The 22,528-nt window shown below is 44.8% G+C and overlaps 1 protein-coding gene across 4 annotated transcripts in view; it reads left to right on the top strand.

Moving 5' to 3' along the window:
- The first annotated feature begins 697 nt into the window (after window positions 1-697).
- The window catches only part of Ehf (ets homologous factor), a 40,222-nt gene continuing 18,391 nt past the window's right edge, over window positions 698-22,528 (top strand). Inside the window, exons 1-2 of one of the 4 annotated variants that reach the window (XR_005501812.2) lie at window positions 698-891; window positions 20,491-20,590. Coding sequence is in view for 2 of the 4 variants with exons in the window: in XM_006234641.5 (XP_006234703.1) it covers window positions 20,494-20,590 (97 nt within the window). In the remaining 2 variants the exon portion in view is untranslated. The remainder of the gene's footprint in view (window positions 892-20,490; window positions 20,591-22,528) is intronic. The other 3 variants (XR_005501811.2, XM_006234641.5, NM_001106493.2) reach the window with 3 other exon arrangements.

Genomic DNA, 22,528 nt, shown 5'->3' with positions numbered 1-22,528 from the left:
TCTTTTCTGAATCCTACAGAGAGGGTTCATAAACAGTAAGACCATCATGTAAGCGTTGAGAGGAAGGGAAGATGAACTGGTCAACTAGCCCTTGTCTTGCTGAGGAAGATTGTTGCCCAAAGACATTTCACAATGCCCCCTCCCTTCCAGGACCATCCCCTCCTCCAAGGTGCTTACCTGGGGCTGGGGGATAGCCTCTGAAATTGCCAAGAGTCACTACAAAGAGTGGGTCATGACTCCCAGAGATAGAATGGGCTAGAAGGTCCTTCCACGCCGGGTACTTGCACGGCCAGGGCAAAGATCTGATGCCATAGCAGAGGACTAATAAATACAGGTTAGAAAATGAGGCAGATGTTTAAGAGCACCTCCAACCCTCTTCCTTCATTTGCTTGCCAGGGACTTGGGTTTTATATGCCCCCCCTTCCTCACAGCATCTTGGGGAGTGAGGTGTTTTTCACCTGAAACTGTCTCTAAGCTGAAAAGTACAGTCACCACCAAATCAATTCCTCATCCATTAACAGGTTGTCTCTGTTCTTGAGACACAGGCATAACCTGGTTAGACCTGTTTTGTTTGAACACTAACGTGTGAGTTGGCCAGATGCAAATGAGCCAGTGTTTGTAATCCTTTATTTTATTTTTTTAAAGGGCTGGGCAGCCAATCAGAGGAGGGGGAAGTGACTTAGGGAATTCCCGGTTGGTGGCTTATTGCTTAACATCCTACAAAATGATTTTAAATTATTGTCATATGCATTTATCTTCACTCTGATGAGAGCTCAGACGTGATAAGGCCGTGGTTCCCCATCCCGGTAGGAGCTGGTGTGATAGCCTCCTGCCTTCTTCTCCATCGTCAGAGCCATAGAACTTTCCACCCCGAATCTTTAGGTAAATGAGGTAAGTCCTCGCTTTTAAACTTCTTTTGAACCTGGAATTCAAACACCTGTGTGGCAAGACAAGCTTGTCTTGAAGCAGACAGGTGAAAATAAAGCAGAGCCTCCCGGAGGCAGCTGGCAGTAAGCAAAGCTTGTGTTACCTGGGCTCACCCACCCGGTCTCGTTAGAGTTTATCTGGGTGAGAGCAGCTGGGCTACTCAGTGTGAGTGTTATCTGTGAATTCCCCACATTGTCTGGACTTCCAATCAGCAAGAGTCTAAAAGTCCTCTGGTTTCTCTTTGCCCATGTGGTATGACAAAGCCATTTCCCTGGGATAGATTTCTCTGGAACAAAAAGCAAACGGAGACAGGTGACTCTGATGTCGCTCAGCGACGAGCTGGCTGGCTGAGGGCTGGTAGGGCTCAGAGCGTATGGTCTCCCAGTCTAGAGGTGTCTTTGCTGATATTTCTCCTGACTCATGAGCTATAGGGAGAAGCCGATTCTCCTTTAGTGTATTCCAGTTTGAGGAAATAGGTGTAGATGGGTAAAAGAATCTATATTCACAATGGCAACAGGATTCAGGTGGCTAAGGTTAGGCAGATGGTACCCTTAAAAATGATCCTATGCAGAAAGGAAACTCAACTTAGGGAGATAATTTTACCGTATCACAAGAGGACAGACCAACCCTTTGTTTTTCCACAATGGAATACTGTGACCAGACAGGCAGACATGACTCACCAGCAACAAATGCCTTCGATGTAGGGACTCTTGGTTTTGTTTGTATACCACAAACAAGTGTTGGTCCCAGTGTGGATCAAGCCGAGAACAGTGAGGGGATGAATCTTGTTGGTTCATGAGGGCAACGAAGTGGCAATGTCGCGTTTGTTTGTTTGTTTATTTATTTATTTATCTTCCTTGGGACTCTGAAAGCCGCTGATCGTGATACACATTTTAGATGAAGTGTAAGAGTCTCTGAGTTTGAGTCCTCAGGTGTCTCCATTGTTTTCCCACATTGATCTCAGGGAGAATGGGGAGTTTGGAGTCTAAGATTTCTGATGGAAACATTAATTGGTTCTGCGAGGTGTATAATTGGTATAAGAATGTATCAAGACAATATCTTTCAATGATTAAGGGGAAGTTAGGGATCATGAATGACTGGGTGCTACTTTCCTGATGTCCAAGGAAGAGTCAATTTCTACAGAAGAGATAAAGATGATATTTTCTCTTCACAGAAGAGATAAAGAGAATTTCACAGGTAAGAATGCTGTTAGAATATGAAGCCATGTGGGACTAGTTTCTGCCTCATCGCTGGCCGGTGGCATTTAAGAACTGTGATGGGAGAGGCCAGAGTTATTTGGAAGTTTATAACCACATTTAAACACTACCAAGTATCACGAGTACCACCTCCCATGTTTCTATATCATTGGGTAGAGACGTTAAAAAAGCAATCTTGAGGAAGCTGTGTTTGAAGTTCTATGACCACCCATGACACCCATCTTTAAGACCTCTTCCTGTAGTCGTGGATACGGAAGTGTGTTTGACCCAGGCCTCATTTATGCAAAAGGTCCCAGAGTCAATAACATTTTTTGTTGTTGTTGCGTGTTAAAATTATATTACCTATAATCACACAAGCTTGCTGATGTTTTCCTATTATATTATTATACCAAGATTTCTCATGCTAGTGCTTTGGGCCTTTCTAGACCTCTAGAGACAGGCTCCACTTACACTCATGATTCCGTGTTTGTGGGTACCCTAAGGGTCTCCCATTCATTGGCTGTTGTTACTTCAATCCTCTTTCCATACCTTCAAAGGCCCAAGGAAAAAGAGAACTGAGACTTCAGCTATGTTCCCATTGGTATTTGGTTAGCTAGTTGGTATTATTAGTAGGTCAGAAGGTGAGCACTTTTGGGCCGTGTTCTGCTCTAAGGAAGTGGGATTTTGCTTTGTGGACTCTTACTAGGTTCTATTTTCTTCTGATATCCTCCACTCTTTGGGGATTTGAGAACTGGACTGTGTTCATTGCATTTTTTAACACGTAAGAATGTTTCACATTGTATCACCACACACGGTTGTGGAAGCTTACATGAGAGCTCTCTTAGTCTTCTCTCCCTTTGGACAGAGGCATCCCTCGGCCCTTTACAATAGATATGGCCTTTGAAGACTTCTGGGAGGTGAGGTGGGTTGGGTACTATAACACCAAAACAGAGCCTGACAACACACAGGTCTCCCGAATGAAGGAACCTGGATTTCAGTGCCACCATTTTGCTGGTGTTTTAAGCCATTTCTCCCGTTCAGCTGACTCTCCTCTCCATGGAACTGAAGCAACAGACTTTTCTGTTGTGGGTGGGGCCCCGGTTGGGAAGCACTGGCTTGGTGTTTCAAGACCATACACTCTGACCCTGCTTCGGTTACTATTTAACTGAGCACAGAGCAGTGGCTTTCACCTTGGGTAAGATAAATCTGTAGTGGGGTCTCCCTTGGAGCAGTGAGGCAGGAGGCTGCCACACTGCTCAACTTTCCTAAATTGGTTCCCTACAGGGGAGGGGAGAGGGTGGATAATTCATTTTATTTGATATTTTCATACTTAAATGTTTATAAAATTATTTTAAGTGATACAATTTGTTCTAAGGAGTGGGCATTTTGCTCTTATTAAAATTTGTGGTTTTTTTAAATGCTGGTCAGAATTTTAAAGGGCCAGGTATTAAGATATGCAGAAAATCAGCCACGTCATGAGGAGAATGGCTGTTCATGATAGCTTATCTTAGGATGGGACATAGTTTCTAGTCAAATGGCATCATGGTGAAGGAGCTAAGATGGTATACACTAGACAATTCTATCAGTCCTTTAAAGTCAGTTGATGAAAACTTTATTACCTTTCAGACAGGAGCAAAGGTCCTTCCCTGAGGCTGGCTCTGTCTTTGGAGTGATCAGAGTATACAGTACAGGGAGGGTGGTTGGTGGGACAATACTCACCATGACCTTGAGGAGACCTGGCAGGGCTGTGTGGCCCAGACAAAAACACTGTACCTCTCTGGGTTTTAGTTTCCTCTTTTATACATCTTGATTATTTTAAAGTTATATTTGAACTTACAGATTCTGCCAGCTGTGATGGCCCAGGATTTGGTGACCAACATGTGGAGGGTTGAGAGGATTAGAGTCTTTGAGAACAGAGAGAGGGGTGGCAGATGCCCCGAGGCAGGAAGATTACTGGGGGCTACTAAAGATCTCCTTTAGGGTTTTCAATGATGTATGAAGCTGGTACCTGGCACCTTCGGGGTGGGGTGGGGGGGAGGTTGTTCAGCAGCTAATTGCACATGCTATGGCATTCTAACCTATGGGGCCAGAGCTGGTGGGATAGCAGAATTGGGCGGCTTGTGATTCATGACTAGCATTTGAAGAGGTACCACAGCTACCTCTGGATCGGCCCAAGGTGAGCCTTCCACATATTGGCATCCACTCAGCCTGAGCTACATTGGTTTGTCCATGGGTGACTGAGCAGATGAGAAAGATATGGACCCTGTCCTAGAGGAAGACTCGATGGTAATCATGTGGGCGACAAGGCTGGTTGGGCCAACCTGAAGCCCGTACGGTTCCCAGATGGCTCAGCTCTATATCTGTAGCAGACAGAGCTTATAACCGGGTCAAGCATAGTGTCCCACTTAAAGAGGCTCCCAGAGTATTAATTGACTTGGTTTTAAAAGAGACATCCTGTTAAATGCTCCTTTGAAAATGATTTCACTAGCACCTAACCACAGTCTGTCTTTGGCTTGCCTTCCGGAGCTAGGCTTCTTATCACCTGGCCACTAGCCTCACCTGTATTCCCTCTCCTGATCTTCTCTCCTAGTCGATGGTGAGGGGCTTTGACTATTTGTGTAAATTATGATGTGTATAGGTGCCCCTAAACCATGAATTCTGATGACAGAAGTCTAAAATTAAAAGAGCAAAGATCCAAACAGATAACTGTGTTCCTGTTACAGGGACTGAACATCATCCCATTAACCCCTCTATTTTACTGTGAAAACTTATCTCAGATAACCTTGTCTAATGCACGCTTTTTTTTTTTTTTTGGATGTAACTGTGGTGAAGTTGAATTGGCTTATCTGCTGCTTCTTGCTCTCCTTGTATCACAGACTCATGATAAGCAGACTCTGGGGCTAGGACCTTAAGGCAGGTATGAATATGAGAAACTTTAGTTACTATTAACTATTCCCCCCTGATACCAGCTTAACCCTGATGAGCCTCTCAGAATAAGAGGCTTTTTTTCTTGTATCTGACAACAGAGTGCTGAACATGGCCATTGTGCAGTTTGCCCCAGGATCTCTAGCCTTTAGCTAGCTTGCCTCAGTAGGGCTGGTGCTACAGTTTGAAAGAAGAGATGAGTAGATTTTGAAGGAGGAGAACTAATATCAGTTCTGTCTTCTAGGTGCCTGCTGGCCAGACTTATTTGGCTTTGTGTGGGCTGTAGATTTAGCCTGAAATTCAGCCTATGCCTAACTTTTTGTTTGAAGATTTATTTTTTTATGTATGTGAGTACACTGTGGCGTCTTCAGACGCACCAGAAGAGGGCATCGGATCCCACTACAGAGAGTTTCTGGGAATTGAACTCAGGACCTCTGGAAGAGCAGTCAGTGCTTTTAACCACAGAGCCATGTCTTCAGCTCTAACTTTGTTGTTTTTAAGAAATTAAAGAGTAGCTAGTTGCAATTCTGCCATCTTCCTTCTACTGGCCAGAGGCTTGTGGGACTTTGTGAATAAAGATTACTTGTGTCTGAAGGGGTGGGTAGCGTTGAGTTCTCATAGCTGGGGCCAGGGGTTTGTTGGGATGTGGTAAGATGAACACTGGGCATAGAGTCAGGACGCCTGGATTTAAACTGGACACTACCACTGGATGGTTGAGTGCCTTTGGGTGAATTCTGTAAATGTTAGCATCTAAGACTCTTCATCTGTAAAATGGGGCAATAACATTTACTGTGTAGGACTAGTAATGATTAAATTAAGCAAAGAATATGAAAGCACCCAGACAATGCTCATGAATAATTTGTAGTAATAATTTGTAGGCTGGGGCCTACATAAAAGCATTCAATCTGGGCATTGGAGCAGAAGGAATGTTAAATTCTGGTTTTGTTTTTTTCTTTTCCTGTAATGATTTTGAACTTTGACCTTGGGGAATAAAAACTGGATATTTAATTTTTACTGGAGGTAGTGGGTAACAGGAAATGGGAGGGTACGCATGAACGGGAGACCCCAAAATTGAGCCTTCTATTGAGCTGGCTTTAAGCTACAACACACAGGATGAGCTTTGGCATTTCTCTCCTATGCTTGGATGCCTTATATGTAGGAGGCCCTGGAAGAAATGTCTTTCTTCTGGTTGTTCACCAGACAATTCAGCTATGTGAAATGGTACTCAGTCCTATGGTTCTTGAGAATTTCCCTAGATATCTACTGAGCACTGCTGTAGAAAACATTGACCTTGGGCATTTGGAAGCTTTGGCAAGTGTATATATGTGTGTGTGTGTGTGTGTGTGTGTGTGGGTGTGTGCACGTGCGCGTGCACATGTGTTAGCTACTTATTTTGCTGAGATCTTGTGGGTAGGCCTCTCAGTGAATTGTTGAGATGTTGTAGACAGGTGCAAATCCTTTATAAAGACCCAGTTGAACAAATACTCTTTGCTGTTAGTAAAACTTTCAGAGTTCTAACCTTGTGTCCAAAGAAAAGAATTAGGGGAACCTAGGAAAAAATAACATTATTTTCAATAGCTTTAAATTATAATTTAGCATATTCTCTTAATATGAATATAGGCAAAGCTCCCCATTACTATTAGCTGGAACAGTAATTAGTTCCAAGAAAAATCATTAATATTTTTAAATCACATTGTACTTGTTACAGAAATATCAAAGTATCAACATCTTCCTCCACAGAGGTAATTAGATGTGGGACAAATGTTCTAATGTGTTAATGAAGCACACATTATAATATCACACATGTAGCATAATTGAGAGTGAGGCTCATAAGCCTTGACAGAGGCCTTGACAAAGGATCCATGGAGAATGAATGGGGGTGAGGATCTAGGGTACAGCATTCTCTTGCACAGGAAATAACCATTGAGTTGGTCAACTCTCCATATTTTCACCACAGCAGGGGCATGTGTTCTTTCTGCTTGTAGATGGCCTTAGCATTGTGGATATATTTGGGTGTAGGGCATAGAGAGGAGAGCAATGATAACACTAATATTAACAAATGCTTTTTGCTGAGTGTCTACTATAGGACAGGGTTTCAAGTATTGTTCAACGTTATATTTGTTTTATCCTCTAAATGATCTGTGAAGGCAAGATCATGGGGCATCCAGAAAAGAGCATTCCACACAAATGTTAGGGCTGCTGTCTTGGAGGCAGTCGCCATTAGAGGCGACTTATATGGTTATTTAGGTACGGCCTGTGTTACACAGAGTCTGCTTAGGAAGACTATCCGGTTTAATGCCCTGTTGCTATGCTTTTGACTGGAATATTCATATATTCATACTCTCTCTCTCTCTCTCCCCTTCCTCTCCCATTCCCTCTCCCCACTATGTAGCTAGGACTGGCCTGGAACTCACTATGTAGACTAGGCTGCCTCACACTCCTTACCCTCTTCTGCTGTCTGAAGTGCTAGCATTACAAGCATGTGCTATCATAGCTAGCCTAACATATTGGAGCTCTGCTTTTCCATTTTCACTGAGACCTGCATTCTGTAGCTTGTGGTGGCTTTCATCATAGTGAGGGTTTTGAAATAGTGACAATTCCTGGCACCTGGTAGTCTGGGAAGTTGTTTTGGAGGTCCTCAGTACATGCTGATCCTCCTCATCAAAGTGACCCCAGTGTAAGCCTGAGGCTTGGCTCAGAAGAGGGGAGGTAGAGTTGCAGAGTTGGTGAATTCTTGATTTGAGTTTACCCTGAAAGTTCCCTCCGAAACAACCAGGGGAAGGGCCAAGTCATTATTAGTATCATGAAGTTTAATTCCTGGGAAAGCCTTCGTGGGATTGAAGTGCTCACTATCGTGGTGGATTTTCATTCCTGAATTTCGAGAGAGCTTCTTCCACACATAGACCACTGAGTTAGGAGAAGCAGAGTCATGTTCTGGAGGGGAAATAAGACCCAGCGTACTGAGGGGCTGGGTTTATTTAGAAATTAATTAGAAAGAATCTAGGGAGGAGCCTGGGTTTCCTGCCTCCATCATTGAATGGGTATCTGAACAGGAGAAAGCTACATTTTGAAAAAGAAGTCACCTTCAAATTCGAAAGGACATCCAGGAGTAATTTGCTTCTGAAATTGCAAAGATGAAAAGAGACCCTTGCAAGATTCTCTGGGATTTCCAGACTGAGTTTGTTGACTTCAGCTTTGTCCCTGTGGTGGCAGAAGACAGAGAAAGCTTTGCTGGAATTCTCTTGGTGGAAACTGACACATTCTGTTTCTTTTGGTTCTGTGATATTCCTAGTACTCGAGAGTCTTCCCTCAGACTTCTGGTGCCCTCTGAAAGAGCTATAAATTCTCCATAATTTTCTTCAGTGTTTCCTGCTATTATTGGGGCTCATTTGTTAAGGCCAATAAGTCTGAGGTGGCTTCCAGCAGCCACTTCAACCCCTGAGTCAACCTTGTGCTTTCAACAGAAGCCAGATTGAAAGGTTTTTGTTTGGTTTGGTGTTGGGGGTTGAATTAAGGGGGTCTTACAAACACAACATGTACCTGTCACTAGGGGATATCTTTAGCATCTCCTCTACTCAAACTTAAGTTTTCATGAATATGTTTGGGGGACCATGAGTCAGCGTGTAGTAGATCTAGACTATTTGCTCAAGGACATCTTTCCTTCTACAGCACAAGATGACCACTGTGTCTCTTCATCACATTTAGGGGGAAAATGTCAATGAGCCATCTTGACTTGTTTTAAATGAAAAGCATGAGGGCCTTGGAGACAGATGTCTCCCTTTTAGTGATAGAGACGAACCATTTCTAAATCTCTAAAGATCTACGCTGTGTCCCCACCCATTTTCTAATACACGTACAGGACACCCTGTCTATTTGAATTTCACTGTGCCTTTTCATTTGTAAGATGGAGATTTTAGTATGTTCTGTTTGAAGTTCTCATGAGGATTCCAGGAGATAACTAATGTATGGTTTGGCTCCATTCAGACTATACACATACTTGATACATATGAACTGCCTTAGTTTGTGTTGTTGCTTTGTAATTATACAGTTTGTGAGATTTCAGACTGGTGGCTGTTAGCTTGACGTTTTGGTATTTTCCTGGGAGGAAACTTGACTCTTGAATTGGTCAAATCCATTGTCCTAGTCCATCCGAACCCCTCCCTGCCTCCAGTCCCCACCCCTTACTTCCCTCCACCCTTCCCGCATTCCTGTGAGTTGGTCTTATTTATTTTTCAGTCAAGGAAGGGTGCTGTTAAACCTTTTCTTTTTCTGCTGCCTGATTTGATGTGAGGAACTCCACTCCCTACCCTGCTCATGACAAGAATGCTTGGGAGTGCTCAGCCAGCCATGTCCCACTGAGCTGGATCACCCTGTCCTTAACACTCAGAAGAGAAGGCACAAACTCTGCCTGTTCCACAGCCCTTCCCTGCTGCTCTCTGACCCTTTAAACTCCCCAGTGATAATGGGCCTGTGGTCCAGAGAAGACTGGGGCGCAGGTATTTTGTAGGGAGCGATGTATATTGTCCATGATTATGTATGAAATGAAATATGAAGACACTTCCTCTGACCGTGTGTTGAAGGCTGGGCGATGATGCCACTGACTAATTGATGTCATTCATCATCTCTGTTGAATGATATGTTTAGGACTTTGTGGCCTTTTAAGGCTTAACTCATGATGGGTTTTCGACAAACTAATGAGAACTGAGAATACCATGTTGTTTGGTTTACAGAAGAAATCACACCTTGAACTTCTCAGGTCCTTTTCCACCTGGAGCTTGGGACTTCAGAGTTTAAGGCAGAGCATGAAGGAGTTTCTACAGCCTGGTATTGGTATAAGTATGGCCAGCCTCATTTCTGAAATTGGAATGCCATGCATGGTCTAGGGCCTAGGGCTTTTCATCCTGTCTAGATGGTGCACATCTGTGGGAGAGGCTGCACTGAGACGGGGGATGTCTGTGCTGAGTCTCCACTCTAGTTGGTAACCCAGAGACCATATTTCTTCCCTGAACACCCTGCACTTCAGAAGTCAATCAGTTGAAGAGTGTGGTTTGGGGTTGAATCACCTCCCAGGAGTCCCTTCTTCACCCTTGTTCATCTCATTCCTGATCTGAACCTGGCTAGCTGGAGGCTGGCCATATCACTCTGCAGACCTTGGACACCCCTCAGTGCCCTTGCAAACCAGCCAATGGAAAAGTACAAAGTCTTCTGGCTCCTGGGCTTTGCCAGCTCCCACTGGCCTATTTGATACCTCCTTTTCTTCAGGGGAGTGGGAGGATAGCATCAAAATCGAAAGGACAGGGGTTTCTCTGGTTTTATAGGAAAAACAAATTGGCAAGAAGGCCGAGTCAAACCAGCTCAGGCTGTCTGGGCAGATGCCTTTCTTTGCCTTTTTTTCTGTTTATTTTCCAACAAATCAATGCTTAACTGCATTGTTATCGGAGTAGAGCAACAGGTGCAAAAAAATAATCCTGCTGCCAACTCAAATGAAGAGGTAGGGCTTATCCCCTCTGGGAGGTAATCAGAAGATAAGAGAGGCCCCTGCCAACAACTGAATTAGCAGCTCTGTGTACGGTGGGTTTTATGTTAACAACCCACTCCTAACCCTGACACATAAACATGCCATTGTCTAGAGAAGAGACTTTCAGCCATGCTGACAACCAGCTGCTTTATTCTGCCCCAAGTGGAGATTGGTTTTGGCTGAGGCTTCTTTGTGAAACTCGGAGGCATTATCCTGTCTGCCAACTCCATGTCTAAGTGAGGGTTTTCTCAGAGGCCAAGGGTATGGGGTTGCTGGAGAGGTGAAGGACCTGACTTGCTTTTTAAATTTGTTGAAATGCTTTCCAGGGCTGCTTCTCCTCAAATCCCAGAGAGAGTTGCCCGGCTGGCCCTGCTCTTGCTCGAATTCCATTACCAGGGGGTGAATGTGCTCAGGGGCCTTTGGAAAGATCTGTTATTGTTTTGAAAGTGTGTCTTGACTGACAATCTATTAGTGCAGGGCTACATCTGTTGTTGGCTCCCCCCCCCCCCAGCATTAAGCAGATGCAGCATATCTAATATGTATGTTAATTGGAAGAGACCAGTAAATACTTGTAATAGTTGACCAAGCATTTCTCAGAAATAAGTTTCCTTCTCTTGAAGGCTGATTCATCAATTTTGAAGGGTGTGAGGCTTAACACCTGGGTGGTTAAATAATCTTTTAAAAGTGGGGGTGGGGCTAGGTCAGGTCAGGGGTCACAGCAGCCAGTCATAAGAACCCTTTGAAGTAAAACAACACCAAAACAAACATAAGGGCCATCTAGAAATGCTGGGTTCTGAGATCAGAGCATCTGTTTAGTCTTCAGGGATGCACACATCTCTGAGGTAGCTATACAACTATGAATATGGCAGTGTGGGGGTCCTGCATCATGCAGGCCAACAGTATAGCAATGGGCTCTCTACAGACAGACCGAACCTTGAATCCTCCGTCTCTGACCTTACATGGGCTGTTCTCATGGTTATGGACATTTCCTTCAAGACTAATGTCTCTAGGAGTTAGTCATCTGGTAGTGAGAGATTGAAGGAGAGCCCATGAATGAGTCTACAAAGCAGACATTTTCAGCTGGGAGAGAGCACTCAAGGACTCTAACAGAAGGGCTTAGAAGTGCAGACCCTGGTTCAGAGGTCTGGGTAGGATCCCATCAGTTCTTCCTTGGGTGATAAGTACACTCCACATGAGAGTCAGGTAGCCCCAGTTTCTCAAGTTAATTTGGAAGGTGGTGGTCGTAGGAGTCATCTGGGATATTCCAGCCTCCACATCTCTTACAGACCATCCCAGGCTGCAAGAAGAACTAGGCCTATGTCTTTATTATACTTTCTTTACCTTATAGTCATTGCACTTTTAAAATTCAGAGGGGGCCATAGCACGGAGACAGATTCTTGAGCTTCTGAGGGAGTAAGGACAATGTCAACTTCTTAGAAATGACTCACCCAGGACGTGGCTTGGTTCAGTTGCACTGGAGAGAGACAGTAGAGCCTTTCTTGGTCCGAGTGGGAGGCATCAAGATAGCACCCAAGCCAGGTAAGAGAACAGAGTTGAAAACTTGCAAAACCTTTTTCAGAGATGGCACTTAGGTTTGCTAACCTGTGTCTACCAAGAAGTTTCCTTAAAATTCTAATCTCACATGAGCACAGAGCTTTATTATATGTTTTGTACTAACTATATTGGTATCCATGGTAACTATAATGGTAGCCATAGATCTTTAGGCATAAACAGCTGATCCTTAGAGGAACGGAGGCCCCCAGAACAAGTTTTGAAGCAGAAGCACATGCACATCTCTGGGGTAAGAAGAGAACAATTACTTCTATGGAGGCCTCAAAGGGTTTTATGACCTTTGGAGATTCAATCTTGTCCTGACTTGTCATATCTGAATGAAATTGACAGAGGCTCTGTGGGTTATTTCAGACAATCTTGTGTTTTGATCAGTTTTGGTGCCTGCCACTGTCTGTATGCACCATCTTGTCTGGGTCTGGCACCAAGGCTGATAGAGGTCAGCACGATGTGACTATTTCCCAATGCTTACTGCCAATACGGTGTATCTGCCATCGAGCCACCCTCTCTCTCCCCAAATTGTATCATCAGCCATGAAAATGCTCAATGTCCCAGGAATAATACTTTGGGTGTTGCCCTCAGAAACAAGAAATGTCTGCCTCAAAAGACATTAGGAAGATAGGAAGTTAGCTATGATGTAACTCTAAGAGGGTCACATACAGTCTCCAAGCTCCATCCCCATTTTGGTTAATTCATAAAAAACACAAATTATGGCCTGTGTTCTATTTAGCTACATTTCACATGAACATGAATTTTCTTTTCTCCTGCTTGGGAGTAGTTCTTTGAAAAGAACAGTCAAATTGAAACGGGAAGTCAGTAGGAAGCTCTTGCAGCATCTGTGCGTTCACCCACTGGCAGCTCTGATTAAGGATGGAGAATTGTCTGGTGGCTGCTGCTGTCACAGAACAAGTAATTATTTAAAAGACTTAATTACTCTCTTGACTGGAGAAGCAATGTGTCCCATGGCAGCTAGTTCTGAGGCAGTGTGAGGAGTGTGGTTGAGCTTAGAAGAAGGGAGCTGTGAAGGAGGTACATTGTGGCTTTCACTCTCAGTTCCCTTGGACTGACAACAGGGAATAGAACTGCTAACCCTGATGATAAATCTGCCCCATGGTGCAGGGCCTTCTCAATCTGCTTCCGACCTTGTGAGAGGAGTAAACAATATACCCTTTGATCTGGGATCTAATTCAGGTAAAGCAGCCATGATTTGAGGCCAACTCGTTTCTTAAATACTAAGTTGAAAATAACTCTGTGGAGCTATCAAGAGGGGCAGCCACATCGTATTGGTATGTATGCATGTGTATATATGTATCTACTTATTGTACACATATATGTGCTTGTGTATAAGCTTAATAAAGGTATGAGGTAGTTCAGTGGTACAAGAAATGCTGTGACCACATTTGAAATGAGACTGTGGGTACAAATGACTCAAGGGAGACTCTAAACTCTCCTGAGCATTGTTGTTAGACTGAGTTTGAATTCTCATCTAGTTCCAATCTTGATGAGCCCCATGACCTTGAACAAGTTGCCTAACTCCTCTGAGCCTTCTGTTCGATGGCGTAATGCATTGTAGAGTTGTGGTAACCATCAGCATCCACTCAGATAATGGCTCATGACTTTCGCACATAGCTGGCACATTTAAAATATTCTCAAAGTTTTAGTTACTGTAATATAACAAAAATAATTTTTTACAGCATTTGGTCCTTATTGGGTACCCTACCACTGAGCAAAAGAAAGACCTGCTTCTAGCTGAGAAAGTCCATGTTGGCCTTGTTTGCCATTTCTGGGAGAGTCTCTGCATGGTTCTAGAATAGAGGCCAGTGGGACAGTCTTTGCCCTTGATAGGAGTTCTGAGGCTGGGCAGAACTTCCTGTGAGATACCTGGTCAGAATCCCAAAGGTGTCTCCTTCCTTTGTTTTTCTGTGTCTATATTCCAGATTTCAGAGCCCGATCTTTGCAGCCATTGGATATTCTGCATTAAGGGATCACACAGGGCAGAGAAGCTCATGGCCATGTTTTGTTAGAGCCATGTGGCTCTCCCTATCTATGCTCATTCTAGCACAATAGCCAAGGGCTGTAGGCATGCAAAACCTGTGGTCACATAGAGCTTGGGCATGTGTGCCCTTGCACTGAGCTTGGCAGCCTTAGTCTCTGTGTGGTTGGTGAGAGGTGAGGGAACTGGTGGGATGGGGTGATGTTTTTCAGTCCCTCAGGCAAGAACTGTGCCCAAAGGCAAATAGCATGACTTCTGTGAATAGTCCAGCTGTTGACTGCTCAGCTGCTATATCAATATACTGTATCCACTGAGCAGCACCAGATGGGATAGAGCAGGGATCCGGAGAACAAGCTCAAGGCTTGGCTGGTCTAGCAGCTGGGTCTGGAGAATTGTGCAGATGACAGAGGTCCAAGGTGTAGTTCGAAATGAATTCGGTGCTCAGTTTTCTCCTTGGAGGCCCAAAATGATGAGAATCATAAATATTATTAATATTATAATTTTAAAAGCCACCTAATGTTAACAAAGTATTTATTATGTATCCAAAACCTTAAGCTTGTGTTAGCTGCCCCCCTTACCCACATTTTTTTACACAAAAATCCTAACAGAATATCCTCATATCATAAATGAGGAAACAGAGGGTCGGAGAGATTAAACAACTTGTATGAATTTGCCATGTTAATAGTCTAGCAAAGCCAGGACACCTGACTCCATAGCCGATGGCTCCCAGACTCTTGTGCCCTCTTGTTTCTGAGGAGTCTGGTTCTACCCCAAAAATGTCCCTAAAGCCAGACAATGTCCAGCTTAAGAAGAGCTTCACCCTAAGAGCTAACTAACATCAGGCAGTGGTCATACAGATGATGCTTGAGTCCTTTAAACATTCTTGATCACTTTTGTAACCTCCACTTTTTGTCATATGGGGAAACTGAAGCTGTAAAGGAAATTCTACTTCCCCATAATGAACATGGCCACCAAAATCTCAACCTTCATGGCATATGTAATGATCCTTGGCATTTAAGGACCATCTTGGAGGTTCAGTAAGTTGAGCTGGGTAGGAATCTTCTGATCCTCTTGAATATGTCCTTCAAGCTCAGAGCCAGAGAGACACTGTTTCTGTGGCTAGACCTCACCTTCTCCCATGTGTAAACCTCCTACCACCAGCAGCAAAAATCTAAGACTCTCAAATTTTAGTCAGATCAAGTGTTCCATTCCTGCTATGTGTGTTTTTCTGAAGTGGTCCAGTCTGTATGTGGTGACTAGGATGGCCATCCTCTGGAAGAGAAGGGAGCCTTTGATGAAGGCCTAGAGGGTACATGGTCCCGGAGCATTATGTAAGCCCAGAAGCTCCTGTGGTTAGCGTCGTAGGTCTTATGTTGCTTGCCCCAGCTGTCACCTCCACAGGCCTTAGTTTGAACCACAGTTCTCAACCACGGGTGACTTTGCTCCAGGAGACACATCAAAGAAAGAGAGAGCTTCCAGCATGTGGAATCTAGTGGGTAGAAACCATGGGCACTACTGTGTGAAGACTTCCACACCAAAGAATGTCCCAGCTCTACCTGCATTCCTGTTTCTTACAACAGGATTCACAGTGGGCCAAGGAATGGCTCCTTGACAGATGACTGGGTAAAAAAAATGTGGTTCACATGTGCAATAGACTAGAGTTCAGCCATGAAATGAATGGAATCTTATTTGTGGCAATGGGGATGGAACTGGAGGCCATCACGGTGAGGGATAAACCCGACATAGAATGACAAACACTGAATGTGTGCTTCCACTCCTTGGTGGTCGGTTAAATAATGATCTCATAGAAGAGAGAATGGTGGAGTTAGAGACTAGGAAAGTAGCAAGGAAGGGGGCAGAGAAGAAAAGGTTAGCAGGTCACAAAATGCAATTAGAGGAAGAATTAGCTCCAGTGTTTTTCGGAACAATAGTGTAACCACCGTCTACAATCATTCATTATATATTTCAAAGCAACTGGGGCAGAAGCATTCCAAACACAAGCAAATGACTAATGTTGGAAAGGAGGAAATACTAATTATATATTTTATACATGTGTGAATTGCCAGACTGCACCCTCCAAAATATGCACACATGCTAGGCCTTAATTAGTAATTTCAAGAAAGAATCATTCAGCCCCAAATTTCAGTTGTGGGAGTGCTGAGAAGCTGCTGATCGCCTCTTACAGGCATGAGGAGGGTCTAGTCCTTTGTGCCTCTGCCCTGCCCACTCACAGAGCCATCAGTAGCCATCCCTCAAGCTGAGGATGGAGAGAAGTGAGTCCTGTTTCCAGGTCACCTTGTACACGTGGCACAGGAAGCCTCACTTAGCCTCTGATGCATAGATCCAGTCCTAGCACAGGTGAGATGTGTTATAGCAACACCTTGACATTTGCTATTTAAAGAATAGAAAGATAAGGCTACTTTTAAATTGGGTGGTGTGCACACCATGCATCGGATTTGGACACTTCTAAAGCCTCTCACCCTCATCATTGCCTGGGTTCAGAATGAGGGATAGATTCAAAATCACAGAGCCAGTTGGCGTCTGGAACCTAACTGGGGTCCTGCAGATCCTAGACTCGACTTCACACATTTACTATTACTATTTTTTTTTTTAAGGAAAGCTATGCTGAAGGCAAAGCAGGGAGCTGAAAACAAGCCCTAAATAATCTTCGCTTCTTTTAATTAAAAGGGTAGCTTTTTATACTCCATAAACCAATCAGTGTACAGCATGGGAAGTCTGTATTACTACACGGGGGTGTGGGTACGTTGGCCATAATCGGGCTTTTTTATAGTTCTCAAGGCACATTTATTATCCATTATCTCATTTGATCTTCTCAACCGTCCTGAGAGGCTGTTGGACGACAAATGTCTACATTTTATACTTGAAAACTTGGGTCCGGAAGGGTGTAGATGTGGCCAAAGACACTTGGTTAATCCAGTCCACTCAAAGTGCCTCCTATGTCTCCCGTGGCTCCCGTGGCTCCCAGTGGCTGCTGTCAGGGTCTAGGACTGTCTCTACTTACAAGCCTGGGGGAGCTCCGATGAACTCTGACTCACTAAGGGTTAAGCCACATAAAGTTTTTTATGAGTTGTAACTATTTAAGGAGCCCTGTAAAAAGGGCCCCTCACTATGCTGCCTGCTTTCCCCTGGAAAGGGAATGCTGGAGAGGAGGAGGGCTTGGGAGGGGGTGCAGAGAGGTTGTGTGTGAGCAATTGAGACCCTGTAGTCCCAAAGGCTTCTCTGTGAGTCGGGAATACCTATGGAAGTTTCCAGGCGAGTGTGTGGAGAAATGACATGTGCCCCAGGGAAAGGATCCTGACTAGAAGCTAAGAAGTGGCCCGAGACTCTTACCAAATTCTTTTTTTTAAAAAAAAATGTTTTTATGCTGCTTATTAAACTTTACTTAGATTTGTTTTTCATGTGTTTATGTGTGAGACTGTTCTGCCTACATGTATGTATATGCACCTTTTGTGTGTGCCTGGTGCCTGAGGAGGGGAGAAAAGGACACCAGATCCCCTGGAACTGGAGTTAGGGGTGTTGTGATCCACCATGTGGGTGCTGGTAACTAAATCCGGCTCTTCTACAAGAGCAACCGTGTTCTCACCTGCCGAGCCACCTCTTCAGCCCCAGTTCTTGTTATGAACGCCTAAGACCTTGATATATTCAGTGTCAGGTGATTCTTCTCCGGCTCTGAGTTTGGTGATATGCCCATTGTACAGCTGGGGCAAGTGAGGCTCAGGAAATTTGGAGCCAGGTGGATTAGAGTTCAGCATCATGTACAGTGAGCAGAGGGACTAGAGTTTCTGTTCCCTCCTCAACTCAAAAGAGTGGGTCCAGCCCCTGTACCACCTCTCTTCTCTTAGGAAGTAGAAGACAAACCCCTGAATTAGTAAGAGGGAGCTGCCTACTGGATCCAGCAGGTCTTGTCCCCACCAGCCACTTTGAATCAGCCCAGCAGGGGAGTCCTAGGTATCGATGGTAGGAGACCTATCTATGCAGGTCCTCTGAGGTTGCAAGGCCACTCTCTCCAGCAGGGCTGGGCTCTGAGCTGCAACCCTTTCAGGGTTAAAATGTAACCTTTCCACTGCTTGTGGGTGAGCAAATGCTGCCAAGGAAGAAACCCAGCCTTGAGCAAACAAAAGCCAGGGCTGGGCTCTGTCCCTCCCCAGCTGCCTTCTGAGTCTCACAGGCTTTCTTCTGCCTTAAAGCCCCTGAAGGGTGAATTAGCATAGGGGGATTGCTCTGAAAGGCAGATGAAAAAATGACTCCCTTACTGTGTGAAAGGAAGGTTTGAACTGATTGGTTTCCCTTCTCTCAAGGTGAGAATGAAAAAGGTATCTGGAAGAGGGCTCTGGAAGAATCAGTTTTACCTCTTTAGATTGAGAAATGTAGGCTCAGGGTTGGTTTGAATCCAGGTTATCCACAGAGGTAGCCATCTTCCTCACAGTGGTTTCTCTTAACTGTGTCTGACTTTGTGCCAAGCGCCACAAGTGTAGAACAGTGTTTGATCTCTAACCAGTGTCCAGGCTGGATGTGATCATCTGCATTTTTCATTGCAAACGGGAGCTGAGGAGGACTTAGAGATGTTGAGTAACCTGTGTGGGCTAACACTCGAACTAGCAAGTGGGAGAGCTTGGAGAAATCCCAGCTCTCCTGGCCTCAAAGCTCTCCTGTAGGTGCCAGGATGGAGACTCCAGCTCTCCTGTGCTCCCTCCCAAGCTTCTCTAACCGAATGTCTTTGTTGTTTCTACTCTGACTCGCTTTCTTCACTTTCCCCTCATGCCCTGTGTTCAGCAAACATCAGTGACTACCAGGGCAGCGATTACAAGTGGTGTCTGGCCTAGTTCAAGCCCCAAGTGCTGCTCTGGCCCCGGGACCTATAGATGGTACTCAGACCCTCATCAGACTGATAATCCTTTGCTGAATAAATGAATGTGTGGGTGGATTACATGCTTTCTCAAGGTTATGTATCTTTTCTCGGTAACTTTCTACCAACTAGAGGAGCAGAAGCATTGTTGGGAGTGTGTGTGTGTGTGTGTGTGTGTGTGTGTGTGTATGTGTGTATGTGTGTGTGTGCACGTGTGTGTATGTGTGTTCACGTGTGTGTATGTGTGTGCATGTGTGTGTGTATGCACGTGTGTGTGTATGTGTGCACGTGTGTGTATGTGTGTTCACGTGTGTGTATGTGTGTGCACGTGTGTGTGTATGCACGTGTGTGTGTGTGTGTGTGTGTGTGTGTGTGTGTATGTGTGTATGTATGGGATATTTTGAGGGGAAGGACCATTCTGTTTACATGGATAACACCTTGGGATGTAAAATTTCCTCCAAATAGGACAATAAAACCCAACTACAAGCCACACTGCATCATTTTATAAAACATGAGGGGCCATGTTTCTTGGTCTCTGGGCTAAGATGAAGTTCGAGGAAGGAGAGAGACATGAATAGACTCACTAGGCCTCAGAAAACAGCAAAACACAAACAGAAACTGCTTCCACCCCCATGACTGCACACTCCTGGGCTCTAACTTGCAGTGTGAAGGGTGTCCAGCTTGGGAGTAGGCACATCATAAATGTTATGAATTTTTTCTGAGATGTAAAAATGTACGTTGTTCTAATATAACAAAGTTCTCCAGGAAAACTGTTCTCCTGGGTCCCAAGGCTGAGAAACCAAGGAACGTGTCTTGAGGATAATTTCAAAGCCTGTTGAATCTTCCAGGTCTCTATCAGAAGAGATGCTGGCTATAACTTTTTAGCAGAACACAAAAATCTTAGTTTTCTGTACTAGAAAGATGAGGTGTCTATCACAGAAGTCAAAGGATTACTAATCTTAGCCCAGAGCCTAAAAGCTTAAGGAGCGCTACTCAGATAGGGTGGAGGCCCTCAGACGACCGGTCGACCCCAAGGAGAACACGTCCCTAAGTGTGGTAGCCACTGTTCCGGGGACTCACAACGTTGTCTCACACAGGGGCTAGGTTTGAGATTTCGCCGATCGAAATTCCACTTCAAATAAAACTTCTCTGGTATTTTCACTTTTGTGAAGCACTTGGATGCTGGCCAGATTTGCCCTGCGAGCAGGCATTGTGTTTTCCTCCGGGCTTCATTTCTGATCAGAGATTATTCATTTATGAATGGGTGGCTGTAAAAACTTGCCTCATGCATATGAAAATTGAACCTGGAAAATTTTAATTGCCATGAGTTTTGCTTTTGCTGAAAGGGCTGTGGCAATGGGTGGAAGGGCATGTTCCCTTTTTTTTCCCCTTTCTTTCTTTTTGTCTTTCTTTCCCAAATGAACTCCATGTTCTGTACTCTCCAGTGACATTTGTCTAAGAGGCACTGATTAAATGACTGTTTGATCCCTTACAGATCATGATTCTGGAAGGAAGTGGTGTAATGAATCTCAACCCGGCCAACAACCTCCTTCACCAGCCGCCAGCCTGGACGGACAGCTACTCCGCATGCAACGGTAAGGCCCTTCCTTCTTGGTCTTCCTTGCCTCCAACTTGACGCTGGGAAAATAGAGGTTTTATTCATGGGTGACATGAAGGCTTGGCACAATCTTCCCCCCGCCCCCGCTAATTGAACCCAGTGCCTTGCCTAATCATAGACCCTACCACTGATCTATACTTTCTCATAGGAGGAAGCTTTTAATGCTAAAGGGCTCTGTGGGCCTCCGGGGCTCTATTCCAAAGCCCATTTGAGATAGACCACCATCTTCTCCCAAAACAAAGATCTGGGTCGGCAATGAAGGTGTTAGAGGAGATATCCTAAGGGGTGGGGACTCCTTGTTGAAGCTTTCAGCAGCGTTTCATTGGGATATCAAGATAGAATCAGGAAGGTGAGTGTACACACAAGTACACATATGTGTATTTAACACACACACACACACAGACAGAGACAGAGACAGAGAGACAGAGAGACAGAGAGACAGAGAGACAGATATTTCGAGATTGCTTGTTCACCACCACTTCCCGATTTAAGAGAGATTGGTCAAGAAACCAGGTGTTGTTGTTTAGTGCTTTACTGTGTAACATACAGACTCAAAGTAGGAGGGCCTGGTGACAAGACTTGCAGTAATGTCTGCTAATCCAACCTGCGGCTCACAATGAAAGCTGCATCAGGGGCTCTGTGCTTCCCTGTGAAGGCATTCAGCACAGTCAGGCTGCTGGGACTCAGTGCACCCTCACCTGCTGCTAATTCCCCCTGTCCCCACCTCCACCCCCACCCCAACCCTATCCCCACCCCTGCCTCCACCCTAGAGATGCTGCCACTCACATTTACCTTGACACACAGAGTGTCCTGTCAGAGAGAAGAGTTTGAGAAGCAAGAACGAGGATGATGGTAGGGTGACATTCTCTGGGTCCACATGGCGCTCCTCTTTTAACTCGGAGTCCCAGCCAGGCATGGGAGGAAACATGAACAGGTGCCCTTCCTGTTTTAGATTACTTGTCTCCTCAAACTGCTGCCCTTTCTGGACAGCTACATATTCTGTGGCAGACCTGTTGCTGTAGGGAACTAGAAAAAAAAAATCTAAAGAGAGCCGGAAGTCGTGGCATGCCACAGGCTTTGGAGAAAACTGGAGCAGTAGATTTAGCAGGGAGTACAATTCCGATGTCACTTTTATTTCTTTAACTCTGGAGCTTCCAAAGAAGACCCTGGTCCTTATCAAGACTGAAGGGAGGGAGGAGATGGCTAAATGGTAGAGAACAGTTACCCCGACATGGGGGACTCTGATGATGGCCTGAGAAGGGAGGCATCCTCTCCTAGCCAACTTCCCGCAAGTTTCTCTCTCTCCTCTCTCAGGTTTGAACAGTATCAGAAACTGTGTGTAATTAGGTTCACATTGAATGCACAGGAGAGAGGATCCCGGGCCTGCCACAAAGAGCAATGGGATTATTTTAGGAGTAGAGGTCATCCCAACAGCAGCAGCAACAACAGCAGCAGTAGCAACAGCAACACTTCTCATCTTTAAACAGTGACACATGTGAGATACAATAATAATAAAAATAGTAGTAAGGACTTGGAAACACCCACTACAAACTTTGTATTTTTGCAGGAGAATTTCTATATACCTCAAGTTTTAGACTACATTTTCCAGGTCCTTACTCCCTTCCATTGCCCTGTTGCTGTCTCCTGTAGGGAAGGCTGTGGGGATGCATTTGCTTGGCTATAAGAGACAAGCCATGAGGCTCATCCTATGAGTGCCAGGTATCAGTGACCATCACCTTGATATCCTGACTGATCTTGACTTCTTGCTCTTGTTGTGTCTGAGGCCTGGAAGCAAAGGCTGGATCTGAAGGGGGAGAAAAGTGAGATTGCCTAAGACCTTCCCTGCTTCCTATACTTCCTTTGGGTGGGATGAAGGGTTAGCCCCCAGGCATTATGGGAAACAGAGTCCTGAATC

Source organism: Rattus norvegicus, chromosome 3, assembly GCF_036323735.1.
Source record: "Rattus norvegicus strain BN/NHsdMcwi chromosome 3, GRCr8, whole genome shotgun sequence".
NCBI lineage: Eukaryota > Metazoa > Chordata > Mammalia > Rodentia > Muridae > Rattus > Rattus norvegicus.
This window is presented reverse-complemented; position numbering and strand designations above follow the sequence as displayed.